The following is a 23,327-nucleotide window of genomic DNA, read 5'->3' on the forward strand; positions in this document are numbered from 1 at the left end:
CTGAGAATGCCTTCTGTATGTGTCACAGTTATTCTTACCTCCCACCACTTCATCAAGGCTGCTGCTGGCAGTTGGTGTCAATGAGTGCTGAGTCACAAAACTTTGACAAACCTGGAGCCTGCTGCACAGTATTTGTTGATTTCTTTTCTTCTTCTTTTTCTATGTGCTGCCCCAGTGTATTACTAAAAATTATGCCACCAATTAAGTTAAGATTTGTTTATTCATATGGTGCAAATTTCACAACAAAAACGGTCCAAAGGCAAGATAAGCATGTTCATTGCAATTATAGTCCAGTTCAATACAGTAACTCCTCAAAATATATCTAATAGTGAGATGAAAGAGAATAAATATTTTGGAAGATGAAAGAGAAACGAGAAACATCTGAATCCCGATATAACCAGGCTAAAACATCATCTAATAACCCTCCAGGAGTACAGTGAACTTTGCTGATCTACTCAGAGATGCATTTCACTCTGTGGTGGCAGATAACTTACAAACACACGTAATGCAGCAGCTTCACACAGTGACTTCATCCCTGAAAATGTTTCCTCGTGCTGCCTTACTGAAGCATTTTTACACGTGAATTAGTAAAAATAATAATTTGGTGAACCGATTAGTGCTCTATGGTTTATGGGGGCTATATACATTACTCGGTAATAAGGTCTGAATACATGTTGAACTTAATTTCTTAGTTCAGTGGTTCAAACACTTGGATCCTACAGCATAACACACACTTACAACAATATCTCCCCCCATGGGTCGCTCAAATAGGAGCGCCTAAAAATAAAGTAGCCTACATGCCACAACTGTTGCGCTACTCGGGGTCTGACCAATCACCACCCCATCCTCCGAGTAAACCGACTCCCGTTATCCTAATGGATTAGCAAATAGACTATGATCACAGACACTGAGTGACGTGGCCTGGGGGGTCCTTTATAAACCCATCTCTGTCCTCTCTCAACATTCAAGTTAAACACGCTCAGTCAGCTTCAGCAGTGCTGCTCCAGTTCACCTGCTACAGAACTCCGCTTTTCACAAATCTTCTCAGAGCCAAAATAAAGAGGAACGACTTGTCAAGAGGGCGCCAATTAAAAGAAAAGGAAAAAGTGAAAAAGGGACAACCAGTTGCCTCGTAAATCGGATATTTTAATCAATCACTATCTTGACACAAGTGGTCTCTTCGCAAGTACTTCCGAAGAATCTCGAGGCTGCTTTTTAAACTAATCCAAGCTTGGAACTTTCCTCCGTGAGCGCGCGCGCTTGCCATCGACCTGTTAAAGTTTTCTGCGCTGCTTCAACACACAAGTGTCACCGAGGTATAAAAGTGGACACTGAAAAAGCAATCATGATGAGCAATAACTACGGTGACGACCAGCTGCCTCCCCAGTACTACCAGGCCACTGACTTTGGGGAAGAGGAGGACGAAGAGATGCCAGCCACGGAGAAGGACTTGGCCGAGGATGCGCCATGGAAGAAGATCCAACAGAACACCTTCACCAGGTGGTGCAACGAACACCTGAAGTGCGTCAACAAGTCCATCACCGACTTGCAGAAGGATTTTAGCGATGGGCTGAAGCTCATTTCACTCTTGGAAGTATTGAGCCAGAAGAAAATGTACAGAAAGCACCACACGAGGCCCAACTTTCGTCAGATGAAACTGGAAAATGTTTCTGTGGCGCTTGAGTTCCTGGACAGAGAACATATTAAACTGGTTTCAATAGGTAAGTTGTGGAACCTTAAGATGTGCAATGGAAACTTTCTTGAACAGAAAAAAAGTAATGAAAATATGAGACTAAAGATCCTAAAATGATTCTTGACACCTACAACAAACATAACAGTTGCATTGTCATATCTTAACATTCAGTTATGTTATCAGGTCAGGTGCCAGCCAGCAGGGTGACATGACTTCCAGAAGCTTCTGGAAAGTTGTGTTGAGTTGAGGTTAACAGCTTATTGGAAACTTACTGCAGAGGTGTCACTGAGGTCATTCAGTCGGATCAGGGCCAAGATCTATTGACTCCTCAGTATTGCTTTACCTAACTCCTGCTGCTGCAATGGGGTAAACTATGGGCTAGAAATTCATTCAATTGCCAATAAGGAAGATACAATTTATACATGTGGGCAGCAGTCTCTCTCTCTCTCTCTCTCTCTCTCTCTCTCTCTCTCTCTCTCTCTCTCTCACACACACACACACACACACACACACAGACTTGTCTGTATCAGGCCAGGGGCCATAACGACTCATTGGGTCTCTTTTTTGCAGTCCAGAGCCATCAGTTCCTCCTATGCAGTGGGATTTGGGGATCAGCTTGTGGTACAGACAGCTGAAGTTACATTAGCTTGGGATGGATTTTTTTTCCAGCTCTCACAGAAACAGAAAAGGAAAAGTCAAACAGCAGTGAATACAGCTTCTTCAAAATTTGTAGCAGCTTAGGAGAAACTGGCAGCTTCACATGAAAAAGACTGCTGTTTAATGATGAGCAGCAGCTTTATTACACACTGCAGTTTATGCAGGAAATAGTTATTAAAATTTGACAGAGTACTTTTCTGTTGCAGTGTCTAATGATCCTGCCACACACTTGGGTGAAATTCCTGGCAGGGTTGAGGTTTTGGTCATTGGACTGTGAAGACCACAATGTGCCCACACCCCACCCCCTGAAAAAGCAATGCGTGTGTTTGTTTGAGCATGTGTTTGTGTGCTGACAATGGGGGAAACTCTAGATGGCAATATCCAATCTCAAGCAGTCCTTCGCATAAGGGCAAAGGTCACAGTCATAGATAATACCTCACTGGCCATTCGTCTTGGATAATGAGTCTGGGACTTAACATGCTGGTGTGTGTCTGGCACAGTTGTCGCTGCTGTACAGACACACACTAGGTCAGACTGCTTTGACAGAAACAGGGCGTGATAATAAAAGTCCTGGCATTTTACTTCCCGGCACCCTCTTTCTCTGCATGCAGCTCTAGTGGGTCAAGGAACCCCTCTGAAGATAATGTCTCAGCCTTGTTACAGCAGGGACACCAAAAAGAATCACCAGTTGCACATTTGTCACAGTGTGTAACTAGATACCATTTGATGGATGTCTCTTTGACCACACAGTTGCCCTTAAAGCCGGACAGACATTGTGTCACCTGCCTCTGCCAGTCAAGCAGTGACACATCAAGCATTACCCTTTGATGTGGTGCGCTGACCTGCACAAAGTGGATCAGTCCTTAGTAAAACACTCTTGTGATAAACAACTGGCATCAAATTCACTGACTTATTATAATGTAATGAATTAATTGTGTATCACACAAGATTAGACCATGAAACATTAAAGCCAACCACTCCTCAGAGGTTATTTATTTGACTTACATGGATGAATCTTAAAATTAGACCAGATTTAACCAAAACTGTTTGACAAAGTTTTCCTCTGAGAACTTTAGGAAGTGAGTGGCTGTGCTCACTGTCAATAAATCTAATCTCCACCTCTTTGATTTATCGCACTTTAGTGCTACATGTTTAGGAGGTAATTGAAATCCGAGTGGTATTAATGCAGAGAGGGATCCATTTCCACATATCCTCAGCTGTCACTGTCTTCAGAGGACCATTGTGACTGGATGACAGATTGTCAGGGGTCTTCAGCCAGACAGCTGGCTGAGAGAAAGGGGCTCGGGGGAAGCACTGAGGAGCGTTAGATTCTTGTCTCCTCAGCAGTCAATCATCACTGTTTATATTTCTATCCAGAACAGCCTGGTCAATTCTGAACAATTGTAAGGAAGGAAATTTTTGATACATTACACCTTAGTTTTCAGTGATAACAACAATGAATGAAAAACTATCTGCTGTCAGAAGATTATGCATTTAACTAGTATGTCAGAGAATACTGAATGACGTGATGCATTAAAAGAGCTTTTTTGTTTTTAATCCTCATGAACTATGTTCCCCTCTGTCATCTTATCACAGATAGCAAAGCCATTGTGGATGGGAATCTAAAGCTGATCCTGGGTCTTATCTGGACTCTCATCCTCCACTACTCCATCTCAATGCCCATGTGGGATGATGAGGATGATGAGGAGGTGAAGAAGTTGACCCCCAAACAACGTTTGTTGGGCTGGATCCAGAACAAGGTGCCCCAGCTGCCCATCAACAATTTCAACCGTGACTGGCGGGACGGTAAAGCCCTTGGAGCCCTGGTTGACAACTGTGCCCCTGGTAAGAAGCTTGTAGTGGAGTTAGCTGACTCTTCAAGCCAGATGGTGAAAGTGCTGAGTTAGAAAATGTGCAGTGGCCGTTGACAGGGTTTATGTATATGGAGGTTTTCCTTGGTTGCTATGGACGTAGGGGTCAGGCAAATGTCAGTCAGCATATCACAGTAGTATCTAGTTTCTTGGGAGAACTTGTCTCATTTACTTCTCATCTACAAATCTTATCTTTCTTGAGCACATGCAAACAGACAATCATACATCTAGATTCAGATATCGGTAAATGTGGTCTGTCTCCAGAGAGCAGGTAATGTTAGTGTTTTGTTAAGAGGTTGCTGATGGCAAGAGGACGTCTGCCAGCTGTCCAGCACTGACTAAAGTGCTCGCCCTCAGTGTTTCAGGACCAGAGGTCCAAGCCTGGCTTTAGTGTTTATAGCCTTGCTGCTACACAACACCCCCAAATTTGGGCACCATTCCTCTTCTTCCATCAAGGGGGATGCTTGGCGCTGCATCAATATGCAGAATAATCTTTCACAGGAAGGTGCCTTAGCCACAGATCCAAAGACCACAAGGCCACTATTGAGTGTCTGCCAGCTGAGGCTTCTGCTTCCAACAATGAACATTAGAAAGTACTCTTCTAACTGTACTTCACAGAGTAAAAGGTGGGGGAGTAGCAACACCATGTTTATCTGTGTTTATGTGAGCCATTGATCTGAGTGGACGCATCTTTCAAACACTGTGCTGCAACACTGACCATACAAGGTTCTGTTGTCTCATCAGCTTTTACTAAACAGCAGAGCGAAAGTAGCTCTGTTCTGAAACACAAAGCCCCTGATTTAACTCTGGTAAAAATACATGAAAACAGGTTTGTTGGCCAGATCAACGAGAAAGCAACAATTTGGGCAGATAGCAACAGCTTTTCTGAGTAGAATTAGAGCTATGCTGTTGCTGTGTTCAACTAAATCAAACATCATTTGTGTAAAAGGCTTACAAAGCTTTGTTCTCCACTGCCACTGCACACTCCTTCCTTCCTTTCACATGCATACAAACTCAGCCCTGTTTATTCTGTAGTTGTATGTCTATATTAATTGGATAATAGTATTCTGTGGTGTGCTTGGGCCTTTTGAGTGAGTGGCCACTCCATTGCCAACACTAATCCAATTTAGGCATTAGCAGCACAAAGCAGGCAAGCCTCAGCCACAGTGAAAGCACCACTGCGTCAGTCGAAGCTGCCTCTTGTGAGCAGTCGATAGAGACATTCATTGTCACACATACAGAATTTGCAGGAGCTCAGCGGTGTGGGTAAGGCCGTGCACTCTTGTAGTTAGAAGCGTTGCAGAGATAGTACTGACAGCCTAAGTGGTCTTATTATTAGCAACTGCAATCTAGCCCTGCCTAGGTTACTCAATGCATCATCTAATTGCCCCTTGCATTCCCCCAGGTTTGTGTCCTGATTGGGCAGACTGGGACCCAAACCAGCCTGTGCAGAATGCCAGAGAAGCCATGCAACAGGCTGATGACTGGTTGGGTGTGCCTCAGGTAAGATACATTGCAGAGAACATCACAAAGTGCGTCTTAGTTTGTTGTCATACAGCTAGGTGGGACTGATCTCATCAGATAAAAGCAAGCATTCTTTTGTTCTCTAATAGTTAGTACTCCTGGAATCCTTAAACATTTAGCAAACACAAATTAACTCCAAGTTGTCTCTATTTGCAAATGCAAACATACTCACCATATACCCCTGTGAGACAACATCGAATTGAAAACAAAAAACAGCACTATGTAAGATATGGAGTCCATTGTTTTCCCAGGGATATCATACCGGAGGGTGAAATAAAATATTTATTACCCAGCTTGCCTTTTATATTTTCATCTACTTTATTGTAGCTCTCAGTAAGTGAATGTGTTGGAGATTTATTTGGTAGAATTTGTGAAGTTGTGGAGGTGTGAGATTTCTTAACACCTTCCAAGCCAAAGCTTCAAACAGAGGTGTAAAATATGCCTGTGCTCATCAGAATAACAATGCGAACAGGCCAAGCATGCAGTATTCCTAGTCCCATTTGATTCTCTGTATTGTAATGTGCACCATGGAGGTTGTTTACTTGTTTGTCTAAGACACGAGGTTGCTTATTCTCCATGAGGCTTAGCATAGGAAAGATAGCTGGGGGTGTATGTCATGGCTCTGCAGGCCTTGGGGGACTGGATTCCAGTGTGGTGTTGTTAAGGAGATGTGGGAGAGGTCTGGCTCAGGATAAAATCCCCTCTCGCTGGCTTAACCCTGCAATCCCGAGGTTAAATATAACTGTTGTGAAGCACGGCTTTGTGCTGTTGTGTGATAGACAGGCTAACGAGTGCTTTAAAAGAGAGAAGAGTCAGAGGTGCAGAGAATAAATATGTTTAATCCTTTTAAAATCCCATTGCACCATGCTTAATAAGGGAAAGTTGCAAAAAGAGTAATCCATGGCTTTGTTACAATTGACAATATAGTTCATTTAAGAATAAATTAAGTCCTCGCATATGATTTTTTGGACTTCTTTACAATAAAAACATATACAAAATCCCAGACACTTTGTACAAATAACCTTGTAACATTTTCTGCATTGTAGGTGATTGCTCCAGAGGAAATTGTGGACCCAGATGTGGATGAACACTCAGTCATGACATACCTGTCTCAGTTCCCCAAAGCAAAACTGAAGCCTGGGGCTCCTCTTAGACCAAAACAGCTGTTTCCAGATAAGGCCAAAGCCTATGGCCCAGGTAGGTAGCCTAACATGAATACTAGCAGTTCATACAAAGACACTGACATGAATAATAAATGCATTTCATTTTCTTAGTCCTGAATATCAAGGCAGTGAATTATGGCACTAAAACTGATAAACTGATACTGATAAAAGCAAGCAAAAGATTTTTATCTTGTTTATTTTATTTATTATTTTTTTAGTTAATTATTTTGAGGATAATTTCTGCATGTCTTTTTTTTCTCAAACTTCTCTGAGAAGAATTTATATTCTATCTTAGACTGTTTTTTTTGGTTGTTTTTTTGTTTATTGCACATGGCCTTTTTGCACTTTTATTAACTTAACCCCTCTAACACTTTGGGACAGTATATAAGATAATTAAGTACTGCATTGACTTTGTTTACTTTTTCTGAAAGCATTCATTGTACAAAAAACATTTATGAGCAAACCACCTAATTTGTTTCTCTACATTTACATCACAGGCATTGAGCCTCATGGAAACAAAGTTCTGCAACCAGCTGTGTTCACTGTGGAGACCCTGGAAGCTGGTAGTGGTGAAGTCCTGGTGTACGTGGAGGATCCCGAAGGGCACAAAGAGGAGGCGAGTCTTAAATTATTGCTGATAGGATATTTTCATACATTATGCTAGCTAATCTCTGAATTGCAAAAGTGTATCATTCCTCCTTTAATTTAACATTTCCCTCCTATGTGCCCATCTTAATTTCTAGGCTAAGGTTAAACCAAACAAAGACAAAAACCGAACCTACACCGTCACCTATGTCCCAAAAGTTGAGGGCGTCCACAAGGTTGTTTTGGATTTTAAGCATATTCTCTACATCACTCACCAAATCATGATGAAACCACATTTCTTTTAACCTAAACTTGTCTTGCTTTCATTTTCAACTTTAGGTTAAAGTGTTGTTTGCAGGTCAGGACATTGACAAAAGTCCCTACTCTGTGAATGTGACGAAGGCTATGGGCGACCCCAAAAAGGTCCATGCCAGGGGACCAGGTCTGGAGCCTACAGGCAACATAGCCAACAAACCCACCTACTTTGACATTTACACAGCTGGTAAGAAGGGAAAACTACCTCCCACTTTACTGATCTGTAGAAATCAAGCACTTGCTCTAATGAGTCAGTGTTTGAAAACCAAGAATAACTGAGCCTTTTAGATTTTGATGCCTAATTATTTGTCCGGTTTGCTAAGGTGCTGGTCATGGAGATGTCAGTGTGGTCATCGTCGATCCTCAGGGCAAAAACGACACAGTGGAGCTCATCCTGGAGAATAAGGGTGACAGTGTTTTTCGTTGCACCTATCGCCCTGTGCTGGAGGGGCCTCACACAATTCACGTGCTGTTTGCTGGCCAGGAGATCCCCAAGAGTCCTTACAATGTCAACATCGCGGAGGGTAAGTTATCTGTCTGCGCTGTAAATTACTGTCAGACAAATCTGATATCTTAACATGCTGTTAATGTCAAGGTGGTCCATCCATCACAGTCTACATTCACCTTTGTTTCCCCTGGGAACAGCTGCCCTCTTCAGACCATAACCCTCCCTATCTGTCATTTCTAGCTCCAACTGTTGCTCCTCCCATGGGAGCTCCACTGCAGATAGCTCCTCAATCAGTGCGTGCCCCTCCGGGAGCGAAGGGGGCTCCCCCTCCAAAACCTGGCCGTCCAAGTTAGTATATGTCTGTTAGGAGGAGCTTGTGTCCATTGCTCCTTCAGATCACCTCAGTGCCATCTTTCCTACGCCGGGCCCTGCACATGCCCTCTCTGCGCTTTCCCTAAGATTAGGGTGCCGTGGCGCAATGCCATGCTTGTTCGCCTGCTCATTCCTCTTGCCGCTTGATGGTTTAGTTGTGTTCAGACAGGAACAATGTGTAATGTTGTCCACATAGTTCTTAGATTGTCTCACTTTGCATATCTGTCAGGTCTTGTCTTTCTTTGGTCTTCCTTGTTAAATATCTTTGCCTGAGCTGTTGACATGTTTGTTTTCATCTTGTATAAATGTGCGTTTGCCAGCACCCATTTAAAGCCTGCCCTCAACATTTCATAGTGACAGTCTGAAATGTTGTTGAATGCACCCTGGATGCATTGCAGTGTTTCTGTATCTTTTTCAAAATAGTATACTTTGTGCAATGTCCTCTACAAAAAGCATTATTCTCATTTTCAGGTTTTATCCCGCAATGTTTTGAAAGGAATCATGTGTGAATTGGAATCTGTTACTAACATTGCTTTGAACTGCTGGCTACTCTCAGCTTTTTTTGTCTGGTGAAATAACTTTCTTTTTTTCTTTTTTTTAACACTTAATGCTTTTTTCTTTCAGCCATAAACCCAAATGCATGCAGAGCTACTGGCAGAGGGCTTCAGCCTAAAGGTGTGAGAGTAAAGGAGGTTGCAGACTTCAAAGTTTTCACCAAAGGAGCTGGCAGCGGTGAACTGAATGTCTCAGTCAAAGGACCAAGTGAGTTAGACAGCTCTCATTTTTCTGCATTGCTCCCCACTCCTACTTGTATATTTCTAGAATTATTTTTTTGTGCTTTGTGTCTACAGGTTGCATTCACATATACGTATGATAATACACCAAAAAATGCAGGAAGTGTGCTGATAAGAATCCATACTAACTTTATTATTTATTCTCAGCTGGAGCAGAGGAGCAAGTGAAAGTGCGAGATGCAGGAAATGGAGTGTATGAGTGTGAATATTTCCCCCTTAAACCTGGTAAATACACAGTAAGCATTACTTGGGGAGGCCAGCCCATCCCACGTAGGTAAGGTCTTAAAAGTACCTCCAGCTCCTCTTTAACATGATACAGTCACAACTACACCAGGTGATATTGATGTGTTCTTGTGTGTTGCAGCCCCTTTGAGGTGGAGGTGAGTGAGGAGGCGGGTATTCAAAAGGTGAGGGCCTGGGGTCCTGGTCTGAAGACTGGCATGGTGGGAAAATCTGCTGACTTTGTGGTAGAGGCCATCGGCACTGAAGTTGGGACACTGGGTGAGATGAACATAAGTGATAAAAGTCTTAACAAAGAAAACCCTTTCAATTTGATTTCAATCGAAAATCTAAAATGTGTAAATCCTACTTTGCTCAGGCTTCTCCATCGAAGGCCCATCACAGGCTAAAATTGAATGTGATGATAAGGGTGATGGCTCATGTGACGTACGCTACTGGCCCACTGAGCCTGGAGACTATGCTGTCCATGTAATTTGCGATGATGAAGACATCAAGGACAGTCCCTTCATGGCTCACATTCTCCCTGCAGCCAATGATGTGTTCCCAGAGAGGGTATATTTCTCTCATTTTACTTAAAAATAGTCAACCATAAAGCTCGGTTTTATCCATATACTAAACTAAGTGTTTACAGGTAAAAGCCTACGGGCCAGGCTTACAGCCAACTGGTGTCATTGTGAACAAACCAACTGAGTTCACCATTGATGCCCGCATGGCTGGGAAGGGTCACCTCAAGATCTATGCACAGGTACAGAGCTTGTGGAATCTTCATTTTTTATTCATATGAATGCATCATTTATATTGCATGAGGTTACACACAGCAGAACTGACAGGATTTTGTATCTACTAAGGACGCTGAAGGCTGCACCATCAATATTAAGATCACTGACCGGGGAGACGGCACATTTGTGTGTATATACACTCCTGTCAAGCCAATCAAACACACCATCATTATCACCTGGGGTGAGGTCAATGTGCCCAACAGCCCCTTCAGGGTAGGATAAATGAGCAACCACATGCCGATACACTACACACAAGATTATGTCGATCTAATATGATGATACTTTACTGAATATAGACAAAGTAAGAGCACAGCAGCCGTGCTTCAGTCAGTTGCTTTTGCTTCAAGTACACTATGAATTCATTAGGTGCTGGTTGGAGAGGGCTCCCATCCTGATAAAGTCAAAGTCTATGGGCCTGGAGTGGAGAAGACAGGGCTCAAAGCTAATGAGCCAACATACTTCACAGTGGACTGCAGTGAAGCTGGTCAAGGTAAGCCTTCACAAGCATGCAGAAGATGAGAGTGGTTACAAAAGCACTCCTTAGTTTGGTGGATCAAATAATGTGCTACATCCAGTGAGTATAAAAAGCAGGTAAATTTGAGACTGAGCTGCAGTGTTATTTGGAATGTATCATTAAACTAAAAGTTGAGCTTTAAGAAATGCACTGACAGCTTCAGTTTATTCAGATCATCTACTTTTGAATAACCTTTGTGCACTGGGCTCATTTTTATGCACCATTAGGAGACATTAGCATTGGAATCAAGTGTGCCCCGGGGGTGGTTGGCCCCGCTGAAGCTGACATCGACTTTGACATCATCAAGAATGACAATGACACCTTCACCGTGAAGTACACTCCCCCAGGTCCAGGCCGATACACCATCATGGTGCTGTTTGCTGACCAGGTAAAAATAAATTTTCCAGTTGAGATGAGACTGAGTTATGTTGCATCACTTGTCAAATGGAAATTTGTTTTGAGTGATTATGGATGGTCTTTTTCAGGAAATTCCAACCAGTCCATTCAAAGTCAAGGTGGACCCTTCCCATGACGCTGGGAAGGTGAGAGCAGAGGGTCCAGGACTTAACAAGACAGGTGAGACTTTTGAAAGCATTGTTGGTATCATCAGGCATAAAAATGTACAACAAACATAGACTACATTGCTCTGATGTCATATAAATAATATGATTTTTGCTAGTTCTGGTAAAACAGACCATATGTATGCATGTTTTAGGTGTGGAGGTGGGCACTCCAACCCACTTCACCATCTACACAAAAGGAGCTGGAAAGGCCAAGCCTGAGGTGCATTTTTCAGCATCAGGCCCTGGAGAGGTGGTTCGTGACTTCGAGATCATCGATAATCATGATTATTCCTACACTGTCAAGTACACGGCTCTTCAACAGGTACAGCAGGCCTCTGTTTGCTGAGTAACATTATTCACAATTATGTCCCACATAGTCATTCTTCCTCTGATGGTATTTCAGGGTAACATGGCAATTTCTGTGACTCATGGAGGAGATCCCATTCCTAAGAGCCCCTTCCACATCACAGTGGCACCAGCTATGGATATTGGCAAGGTGAAAGTGGACGGGTTAGACACCAGTAAGTTAAAGAAAAAACAACTTTTGTACTTCTTTGCACATTATGAACGGTGTCAGCTGTAATGGTTGTACATTTCATTTTGTAATTTTACTTGCAGAAGTGGAGGTTGGAAAGGATCAGGAGTTCACAGTTAACACAAAGGGGGCTGGTGGGCAGGGCAACGTAGGTGTGAAGATGACATCTCCCTCTGGCCGTCCAATCCCATGCAAGCTGGAGTCAGACAAAGACAAAGGCACTCACAGTGTGAAGTACATCCCCCCAGAGGAGGGACAGTACAAGGTTGATGTCAGCTATGATGGGAACCCTGTCATGGGAAGCCCCTTTGGGGTTGAAGCAGTCATGCCAGCTGATTCTTCAAAGGTAAATGCTCCTAAAAGTTGCACTTAGGTCTGCATTTAAGCCAGACTTGGAGATCTTGAGAAAAATACATTTCTTTTTTCTAAAGTGTAAGTTTTCAAAAGCATCTCAAAAACTGCTTTATCTGTGGCATCACAGGTGCGAGCCTTTGGCCCGGGCCTGCAGGGCGGCATTGTGGGTAAACCAGCTCCATTCACTATTGACACAAAGGGAGCTGGTGCTGGTGGGCTGGGTCTGACAGTGGAGGGTCCGTGTGAAGCAAAAATTGAGTGCCAAGACAATGGTGATGGCACGTGTTCAGTGTCCTACCTTCCAACTGAGCCTGGTGAATATGCCATCAACATCCTGTTTGCAGAGCAGCACATACCTGGCTCTCCCTTCAAAGCTGCTGTTCGCCCAGCCTACGATCCTAGCAAAGTAATGGCCAGCGGACCAGGTCTGGAGAGAGCCAAGGCAGGTGAACCGGCTACCTTCACTGTGGACTGCACCAGAGCAGGTGATGCTGAGCTCACCATTGAGATTGTGTCAGAGACTGGGGTGAAAGCTGAAGTGCACATCCAGAAAACTGCAGAGGGAACCTTCTCTGTCACGTACATCCCATCTTTCCATGGATCACACACCATCACTATAAAATATGGCGGCCACATGATTCCCTATTTTCCAAAGGTCCTGCAGGTTGAGCCTTCTGTTGACACAAGTGGAGTTCATGTCTATGGGCCTGGAGTGGAGCCCAGAGGTAACACTAGACAGAATAACTTAAGCATAAAATGTATTTGAATTTTATTTTAAGAATAAAATTTGAGTGAATTGTCACATATTTAGTAAATAATGCTAGTGGAGTCACCATAATATCATAAATGATACATGATGTGTCAGTGTTACAGAGCCTGTTTGATGTTAGTATTGGGCAGCAAATTACTTGAAGGGCCTTTCTTTTTACAGGAGTCCTCAGGGAAGTTACAACCCACTTCATTGTTGATGCCCGTGCCCTCAACAAAGTTGGAGGTAGCCACGTAAAGGTTCACATTATCAACCCCTCTGGCGCCAACACAGACACGTACATTACTGACAAGGGAGATGGTACTTACCGAGTGGAGTATACAGCCTTTGAGGATGGTAAGAGCATTGAGACAATATCACATGAGGTCATTCAGCAGTGTTGATTAATGCAATTAAAGAATCAATGTTAGACAGCAGTGATAGAACTAAATACAGAGTAAAAATTATATTTACAAAACTCGATGCAGACGGTATTCTTTTTAGAAAGCAAGAAAAGTAAAAAGAAAAAAAAAAGAGAGCCTACAGACAGACAGAAAAATCACTAACAGGTGCTTGTGCTGGGCGCCATTTGGGAATAAAGCAAGAGCGCAGGAAAAGAAAGAGCGAGGGAGAGGGGTATAAATACAAAATGATGCAGTCGAGCAATGATGTGAGGGGCAGGGAGCAGGGAGGCAGAGAGGCAGACAGGCTCTGCTTTATAAATAGTGTACTCTGGAACAGAAGCTCTTAACCAGGCAGGTATGTGTGCTGAAGGCTGCCTGCATGTGGCAATACAGCAAGGGAATGACAGGGGATATTAATAGAGACCTATAACACAAAGCAAAGAGATCACAGAGCACTTCTCCACCACCAGACATGCTCTAATATCATAGCAGTGTGGATAGAAATCTGGCTTATAGGCCTACTGAGAGTGTTCTGTCAGAAAAATGTTGTAACAGAATAATGAATTGGGAGCAGATGTAACATCTTGTACGTTCACCAGAGCGTCTGCACTCTAGACAGTGTCTTTTATAAATAAACAGATGTTTATCTCCCTAAAAGGGAATTTATCTGGCTCATAGAGGCAGTACCAGAAAATATTTGAGAAAAAGGTGCAAAATCAGTGAACAATGAACTTATAAATCTGCTTGTATGCAGGAATGCATCTCATTGAAGTAGTGTATGATGATGCGCCTGTTCCAAAGAGCCCCTTCAGAGTCTCTGTGGTTGAAGGATGTGATCCCACTCGAGTCCGTGCCTATGGGCCAGGTCTGGAGGGAGGAATAACCAATAAGCTTAACTGTTTCACCGTGGAGACCAGGTACCAGAAATGAACAATATACAGCGGCTTTAACTCAGTTGTGTTTATATATTTGAGCTGTTAGGCTGCCAGCTGTCAGAAAACAAAGGAACAGAGAGGGGGGAATAAAAAATTTCAAAAATTTGATTTCTCTCTCAGGGGTGCTGGTACAGGAGGTCTGGGTCTGACCATCGAAGGAGCCTCTGAGGCCAAAATATCTTGCAAGGACAACAAAGATGGCAGCTGCAGTGTGGAATATGTCCCCTTCACTCCTGGAGACTACGACGTTAATATTACTTATGGAGGTCAACTGATCCCTGGTAGTCCGTTTCGTGTGCCTGTGAAAGATCCAGTGGACCCAAGCAAAGTAAAATGCTCCGGCCCAGGTCTGGGCGCTGGGGTGAGAGCCCATGTTCCCCAGACTTTCATGGTAGACTCTACCCAGGCTGGACAGGCCCCTCTGGATGTCAAACTCTATGGTCCAACAGGTGAGGACATGCTGTGTGAAATTTGAAATAATACACCTGCTGACTGAAGAAAAAAAAAAAAAAAAAAAAAAAAGCAAGCATGTGACATGTAATCATTTACAGGTACTGTGGAGCCTGTTGGTGTGAAGAACAATGGTGATGGCACCCACACAGTTCACTACACCCCAGCACAGGATGGTCCCTACACTGTAGCAGTCAAATATGCAGATCAGGAAGTCCCACACAGGTACAGTGTGAGTTTTAAATAACAGGCAGTGAAGCAGCATGTTTAGATGTGTATTATTTAAAACTCTGGATTTTAGAAAAAAGTGCATTTAAGCATATTTTCTGCTCCTATTCTGTCTGTTCTCAGACTTTTTTTGTTAATTACCCCTATCTATTTCCTTCCCTTTCAACAGTCCTTTCAAGGTAATGTCTCAGCCTGGGCATGATGCCAGTAAGGTGCGCGCCAGTGGCCCTGGTCTAGACACCAAAGGAGTGTCTGCAAGCCTGCCTGTTGAGTTCACCATTGATGCTCGTGATGCTGGAGAGGGACTGCTTACTGTGCAGATTCTGGTGGGTTCAACTACCATTTATAAAGTAATAATCTCATCTAAAAGCCACTCCTTTAAATAATCTTAACATGTCTGTTACAGGACCCAGAGGGCAAACCAAAGAACGCAACCATCCAAGACAACAGAGATGGGACCTACACTGTGTCATATGTACCTGACTCTACAGGCCCCTACACCATCACCATCAAATATGGAGGAGATGAAATTCCCTACTCTCCATACCGCATCCAGTCCCTGCCAACAGGAGATGCTAGCAAATGTCGCCTCACAGGTAGAAAGCTACATAGTGGCTGTAATGTTTTTGATAAACTGAAACAATATTGCAGTTAGAACAGCCATTTTTATGTATATTCACCACCATCCTCTTTGAATTTGCAGTTTCAATTGGAGGACATGGCATGTGTGAGTAACCAAGACTGCATTTTTTATTTTTAATTTGTGCTACATTGCAAGATATCACAAGAACCTGTACATTTTTGCAGCACTTCTTACTTTCCATTCATCTTCCATCTCTCTCATTAACAGCAAATCTCCAGAAGCTGCAGACCTCTGAGGATACAGTCATCACTGTGGATGCTAAGGCTGCTGGGAAAGGCAAGGTGACCTGTAAGGTGCTGACCCCACAGGGGATGGAGCTGGACATGGATGTGGTGGAGAATCACGATGGGACCTTTGACATTTACTACACAGCCCCTGAACCTGGAAAATATGTTATTACCATCCGCTTTGGGGGGCAGAACATCCCAAAGAGCCCCTTCCATGTGGTGGTGAGTATTCAGTTCTATTCTATTCTGTTCTACAGTCATTTAGCAGACGCTTTTATCCAAAGCGACTTACATTTCAGAGTAAGAACAACACAAGCATGAATTCAAACAAGATGGGACGTCATAATTAAGTGATAGTCAGACTGCTTTGAGTCCAGTTGGACCCAGGTGCTGTCATGTAGTGCTAGAGGCAGTGCATATAATTTTTTTTTTATCATTTTATTTAAATACAAGATCATGATTTCATCACACAATATCAACTTGGGCATAAGTGCATGATTTCATCACACAATATCAACTTGGGCATAAGTGCATGATTTCATCACACAATATCATCTTGGGCATAAGTGCACACAGCTTCTTCAGTACTTGGTTGAGCCAAAGAGCTGGACAAATCTTTCTAACTCATTTAGTTAAGCTAAATGTGGAAATGCTCCTTAGACATTTTTACAAGTATTAGATAATTGCTACAATTGTGCGTGAGGCATATTTTTGTTCTGACTTTTTTTCCACATAAAGCCAATCATTTCCATCCTCTCTGTATTGACAGGCCACAAATGAGCCAGTGGTTCCCCGCGATACTGTGGATCCTCTCTTCCGACCTGTTAACTTCCTGGTCCCTTTCACACCACAGCAAGGAGAAATCACAGGTGAGACTAAGCCTGCACACAAGCATACGCACCTGCAAAACATCTCCTTTCTTTTTAGGTCACTGATTTTCAGATATTTTTCTCTTCTCTAGGTGAGGTGCGGATGCCTTCTGGCAAGACTGCTCGCCCACATATCACCGACAACAAGGATGGCACAATCACTATCAAGTACCAGCCCACTGAGAGAGGTCTCCATGAGATGGACATCAAATATGATGGAAATCACATTCCAGGTCAGTATTGTATCATGTTAGCAGAGTGGGACTCATGACCTACTCACCCTTTTTCTTTTCCACATGGAAAATTGTCCAGAACTAAATGAATTAATATCTTCTTTAGGAAGCCCACTGCAGTTTTATGTAGATGCTGTGAATAGCGGAGTGGTGACTGCTTTTGGTCCAGGTCTGAGCTATGGTATGGTCAACAAAGCTGCCACTTTCACAGTGGTCACAAAGAATGCAGGAGAAGGTAAAACATATTTTCCTGGGTTTTTTTTTTGGAAGTAGTTTGCCTTCATAAAACAGTTTTCAACAAGGAAATAAGTTTTCTCTTTTTCTTCCTCCCAGGTGGGCTGTCCCTTGCAGTGGAGGGTCCATCTAAAGCTGAGATCACCTGTAAAGACAACAAAGATGGCACCTGCACTGTGTCCTACCTGCCCACAGCTCCTGGAGATTACAACATCATTGTCAAATTTGACAACAAGCACATTCCTGGCAGTCCCTTTACTGCCAAGATCACTGGTGAGGAAATACATCATGTGTCCTGCAGATTTTTCCCGTTTGTCCTTTTGATATGAATTTATATAGAATATTTGTGGTAAATCCATTTTTATGGGTAGACAACATCTAAATTGTCTTTTTTATGTCAGGGGATGACTCCATAACCAGAACATCCCAGCTGAATGTCGGCACAGCAGCCGACGTGTCCCTGAAGATTGCAGAGACTGATCTGAGCTCTTTGACTGCCAGTATCAGAGCTCCATCAGGCAACGAAGAGCCCTGCCTGCTTAAGAGGCTGCCCAACAGACACCTTGGTAAGATATTTGTTTGCCAGAAAGACAAAATAACAAGACTAATAGAACCGTGATAAGCCACGCTTTGTAGATATATCTTTCCTTTTTCTGGTTCCCTGTCTTGATTGTTTTTCCTCGCTGCTTCTTTTACATTTCCAGGCATCTCTTTCACCCCTAAGGAGGTTGGTGAGCACGAAGTGAGCGTGAGGAAGAATGGCATGCACGTGGCCAACAGCCCTTTTAAAATCATGGTTGGGCAGTCAGAGATTGGCGAGGCCAGCAGAGTGAAGGCTTTCGGAAAAGGCTTGGTTGAAGCACACACTTTTGAAATGGCAGAATTTTTTGTGGATATAAGGAATGCAGGTGAGCATTTAAAATATTTTGTGTCATTTTTCTTTTATACACACAGCTGGATAAAGTTAGAAAACTAAGCCTCATTTTTTTTTCTATTTAGGTTATGGAGGTCTTGCATTGTCAATTGAGGGTCCAAGCAAAGTGGATATCAACTGTGAAGATGTGGAGGATGGGACGTGCAGAGTGACATACTGTCCAACAGAACCTGGAAGTTACACTGTTAACATCAAGTTTGCTGAAAAGCACATCCCAGGTTTGACTCTTTTACCCAGGGAATTTATAAATACTTTAAATATGTATATATTTAAATGAGTTAAATCTCTGTTTCTGTGTGTGTTCTTTTCAGGAAGCCCTTTCACAGTGAAGGTGACTGGAGAAGGAAGGATCAAGGAGAGCATTACTAGGAAGAGACAGGCATCTTCTATTGCTTCAGTGGGAAGCACATGTGGTCTTAACCTCAAGATCCCAGGTGAGCACAGGAGCCAGTCAGAAATGGTTAGAGGGCATCGGTCTACCATTTTAAAATCAATGAAGCTGCTGTGCACATGTATTTGTATTCTCACAGTGTTTTCTTTGCTGTAGGAAACTGGTTCCAGATGGTTTCAGCTCAGGAGAGACTGACCAGGACATTCACCCGCAGCAGCCACACTTACACTCGCACTGAGCGCACAGAGATCAGCAAAACCCGCGGTGGAGAGACCAAGAGAGAGGTTCGAGTGGAGGAGAGCACCCAGGTGGGAGGAGGAGGAAGCCCTTTCAGAGATGTTTTTGGAGACTTTTTGGGCAGAGAGAGTCTCAGCAGCTTTGCTGGCATTACCCCCAGACCTGAGGGTGAGTACTAAGACCAACAACATATCCCATGTAAATATGTAAATTGTATCTAACTTGCTTATTTTCCCTGGTTTACTAGTTGAGAGTGGTTCCCAGGCCATGACAGCTCAGGTGACCAGCCCCAGTGGGAAAACGGTGGATGCTGACATTGTGGACGGTGGGAGCAGCACGTACAGTGTACGCTTCATCCCACAGGAAATTGGACCCCACACTGTCAATGTCAAATACAGAGGCCAACATGTTCCTGGTAGTCCTTTCCAGTTTACTGTGGGGCCCATGGGTGAAGGTGGAGCACACAAGGTCCGCGCAGGAGGTCCTGGCCTGGAAAGAGGCGTTGCAGGAGCACCTTGTAAGTTTACCCATCCAGTTTTCTCTTTGTCTTATAAAACTTCTTTGTCAGTATTTTAGATAATCAAATTTTGTTTTACTCCCTTTAGCTGAATTTAGTATCTGGACCAGAGAGGCAGGTGCTGGTGGGCTGTCTATTGCAGTAGAAGGTCCTAGCAAGGCTGAAATCTCATTTGAAGACAGGAAGGATGGGTCTTGCGGTGTCTCTTACATAGTGAAAGAGCCAGGTAGAGCGTTTGTCATTCACAAGTACAGAATTTTCCCTTACTACATGCTTCATCTGTTTGTTTTGTTGTCTCTGAATTGTTAAGCTTTCCAGTATCCACTCCATTTGATTGTGAAAATAAATAACATGTCCACTTCCCCAGGTGATTATGAAGTGTCAATCAAATTCAACAACGAGCACATCCCTGACAGCCCCTTCATTGTTCCAATTGCTACACTGTCAAATGAGGCCCGCAGGCTCACTGTGACAAGTCTTCAGGTGAGTGCACACACGCACACACACACACACACACACACACACACACACACACACACACACACACACACACACACACACACACACACACACACACACACACACACTTAACAGTCATATTAATTGTTTGCTCAACATCAGCGGTCATCGTGCACATAAAACTTTGACATATGCAAAATATCAAGGCTGAATAGCAGACAGCATGTATGATGGGTGGTAGATATTTCTGTCTAATCACACTTTGCCCTTGAAGTGTAATTGAATGCTGGTGTTGGAGCAGTATACATGACTATAATACTGTGATGCTGGCCAGTGATGAAGGACTGGATTAACTGTCCTTCGCTAATGTGGGGCAACACAAGCTGTGCTATGTGGGCGCTCAGCTAGTCCAAGTGTTTTTGTTTCTGCCTGAGAGGCAGCAAGAGAGAACAGAGTGAGAAATGGATAAAGTAACCTGCGGCAGCTCACAAAATTGGTCTCGTCACTAAGCGGATGTTGTTTTATTGGCTTTTACTTTTTCTATTATAGCTGCCAACAATGTAAAAACATGCATTTCTAGTTAACTGAAACACCACTTTAGAGCACTTTTCTACCACTAGAAACCAGATGATGAGCAATGCAGCATTTAAAATGTCATGCTCTCTCTGTCTGGTTGTACCTCTCGTCCTCTGGTGGGGCAAATAACACTGCACGCCTCAATGTAAACTCTGACCTTTTCTCCCTCTCACTCCAAACTGCTCCAACTATTCTTGTTCAGGCTGGATGAGTCACACACATTGTGTCCCATTCAGGGACGCAATGTGGTAATTGCATACTTGTCTTTTTTTTGTAGGAGAAAGACTTGAAGGTAAACCAAGAGGCATCCTTCATGGTGCAGCGTAATGGGGCCCGAGGTGTGGTGGATGCAAAAGTTAACACACCATCTGGCTCTTCTGAAGAATGCTATGTTTCTGAGCTTGACAGTGGTATGCACCATGCTCTTCTCTTCCTCAATATTGAAGCATCATGCAAGAGCGCAAAGTTGAATCATCTCCTCTTGTGTTTTCAGACAAAAGTGCAATCTGCTTCATTCCACGTGAGAATGGAGTTCACTCCATAGATGTCAAGTTTAATGGATGCCACATTCCTGGAAGCCCTTTCAATGTGCGAGTGGGAGATCCGGGGCTGATTGGAGACCCGGGTATGGTGACTGCACATGGCCCTGGACTGCAGGGAGGAACCACAGGTAGATATTACATATTTCACACATAAACCAGGGTTTTGTGTAGATCAGCAGTTTTATTCACATCTGTATTTCTTCTGACTTCCAGGTGTATCTTCAGAGTTTGTGGTCAACACCTGTAATGCAGGCTCTGGTACTCTATCAGTCAACATCGATGGGCCGTCAAAGGTGAAGATGGACTGTCGGGAGTGTCCTGAGGGATACAGGATCACCTACACACCCATGGCACCTGGCAACTATCTCATCACCATCAAATATGGCGGGCCACAGCACATAGTGGGCAGCCCTTTCAAAGCCAAAATCACAGGTCTGCTTGACAGTCATTCTCCCATCTGATCTGTGGATGACAAATGGCTTGATTATGGAACAAATGCTCCTCTAAAAAAAAGTGTGGAAGCTGGAGAAATATTACGCCATTCACATTTGTACTGTACACTGTGTATCTTGGATAAAAGTGGCCTCTCTCCTTTACTACTCTGATACATTCTTGATGCTGCCTGGTCCACACAAATTCCCTATTTTCTATTTAACATAAAAACCCCTTTCAAGATTAAAAACAATCCCAAAGTCCTTAAGTTTACTTTGTTTAAGGGTGGTATTAAATATTTTCCTTTTTGAACTCAGACCACTTTCTTTCACTTTTCTGTGGAGAGGAACTCTTCCCCTGAGCAACATCATCCTTGTTTTTATTTGCATCTTTGTCAATACTGATGTGTTATGCAATTTCAAAGCCATGACAATTTTAGATAAATAGTTTCTACTACTGCTTTACTATCCTGTAGGTGCAAGGCTGTCAGGGGGACACAGCCTCCACGAGACATCCTCTGTCTTGGTTGAAACTGTCACCAAAACCGCCAAAGTGGGTGGGGCCTACAGCTCCTCCTCTTCCACCACCTCAACTAAATTGACATCTGATGCCAGCAAGGTGGTTTGTCGTGGAGCAGGACTGTCCAAAGCTTTGGTCGGGCAGAAGAATAATTTTACTGTTGATTGCAGCAATGCAGGTGAGGTGATGGGTATAAATAGCTCAGACCATTGTTCACCACAATCATTAAATCCCTTTTTTTTTGTCTCTCTGTCAAGGTACCAACATGCTGATGGTAGGCGTGCACGGACCCCATACACCCTGTGAAGAGGTATACGTCAAACACATGGGCAACAAGCTCTATAATGTCACCTACACTGTCAAAGACAAGGGGAGTTATACTGTCATTGTCAAATGGGGTGATGATAACGTCCCTGGGAGCCCTTTTAAAGTGGCTGTCCCTTAAAAAGTAAAAAGAAACTGCACAAATGCCATCATCCTTTTCTTTATTGACCCGCCACTTTTTTCTCATGATCTGCACAAATCAGCTGATCTCCTCTACTTTTTTCTGGCACTTTAATTTTGCAAAGGCTTTATTGATGGCAGCATATCTACTGTGCCAAAGTTTGTATTAACGCCAGAAAATCTGTTTTTGTAATCACAACTATGAATAAACATGCAGAGGGATGTAGCGGTGGCAGTGAGGTTTAGAAGAACATGAGTGATGCTGGTTGAATAAATTGCCTGGTCCATAAAAAATTCCCCTGTGCTTTCTCTTTTGGTGTAAATGGATGAATAATACAGAATGTTGAAAGATGCTGGTGTAATCAACAGTATTACAGTGTGATGCAATGTGGTTTTGTATGGTTTAAGAATGTTACATTGACTTTTTTTTTGTTATATTAACCTTTTTTGTTAAGTCTTTGCAGACCTAATAAAGATTTAATTGCTAACTTTCCAGATGAAAAAGAATGGATTTATTTGACTTCACACAGTGCTGGCAGACACTTTGCTAGTTTTAAAAGAGGGAAATTCTCAGTTTCAACACAGCTATTTTCTGACCACTGCTGGTTCTTTCAAGAACAGCTGTCAGGACATTTTCTAGTGAGCTCTCAGTTGAGTATCTGATCTGCATCTTCTATGTAGATTCTAAGGGTTTAAAGCCTTCACATCCCCAAGACACAAACAGCGATGTCACACACTGAATCTTCTACATATCCTTTATTTACCTTCAATTCAATGTTTCCATTTAGTGTTGTGTTAATGTAAATGTCGACGGCATCCACTTAATTCCCTAATTTACATCCTGTACATGTCCAGATGAAATCACAAGATGGCAGCATAGTCAAGCTCACATCTGCAT

The 23,327-nt window shown here is 43.1% G+C and overlaps 1 protein-coding gene across 2 annotated transcripts; it reads left to right on the forward strand.

Moving 5' to 3' along the window:
* The first annotated feature begins 984 nt into the window (after positions 1 to 984).
* Positions 985 to 22,922, forward strand: LOC121647921 (filamin-C-like). Of its 2 annotated transcripts, XM_041997742.1 has the most exons (47): positions 985 to 1,721; positions 3,947 to 4,195; positions 5,627 to 5,724; positions 6,792 to 6,942; positions 7,406 to 7,524; positions 7,652 to 7,729; positions 7,833 to 7,995; positions 8,132 to 8,332; positions 8,497 to 8,604; positions 9,253 to 9,390; positions 9,570 to 9,696; positions 9,787 to 9,923; positions 10,021 to 10,214; positions 10,294 to 10,407; positions 10,511 to 10,654; positions 10,808 to 10,931; positions 11,183 to 11,343; positions 11,441 to 11,531; positions 11,671 to 11,840; positions 11,922 to 12,039; positions 12,137 to 12,399; positions 12,535 to 13,132; positions 13,339 to 13,512; positions 14,314 to 14,476; positions 14,615 to 14,943; positions 15,046 to 15,169; positions 15,342 to 15,498; positions 15,579 to 15,768; positions 15,876 to 15,899; positions 16,023 to 16,264; positions 16,812 to 16,911; positions 17,004 to 17,144; positions 17,251 to 17,379; positions 17,478 to 17,651; positions 17,780 to 17,944; positions 18,083 to 18,286; positions 18,378 to 18,530; positions 18,624 to 18,746; positions 18,860 to 19,108; positions 19,188 to 19,457; positions 19,546 to 19,683; positions 19,825 to 19,940; positions 20,770 to 20,902; positions 20,986 to 21,162; positions 21,248 to 21,466; positions 21,942 to 22,163; positions 22,243 to 22,922. In XM_041997742.1, the coding sequence occupies exons 1-47, from the start codon at positions 1,346 to 1,348 to the stop codon at positions 22,428 to 22,430; spliced, it is 8,226 nt and encodes a 2,741-aa protein (XP_041853676.1). In that variant the 5' UTR covers positions 985 to 1,345; the 3' UTR covers positions 22,431 to 22,922. The 2 variants fall into 2 exon arrangements, with proteins under 2 accessions (XP_041853676.1, XP_041853677.1); XM_041997743.1 differs by lacking the exon at positions 8,497 to 8,604.
* Positions 22,923 to 23,327: the final 405 nt, after the last annotated feature.

The sequence above is a fragment of the Melanotaenia boesemani genome, chromosome 10 (assembly GCF_017639745.1).
Source record: "Melanotaenia boesemani isolate fMelBoe1 chromosome 10, fMelBoe1.pri, whole genome shotgun sequence".
Lineage (NCBI taxonomy): Eukaryota > Metazoa > Chordata > Actinopteri > Atheriniformes > Melanotaeniidae > Melanotaenia > Melanotaenia boesemani.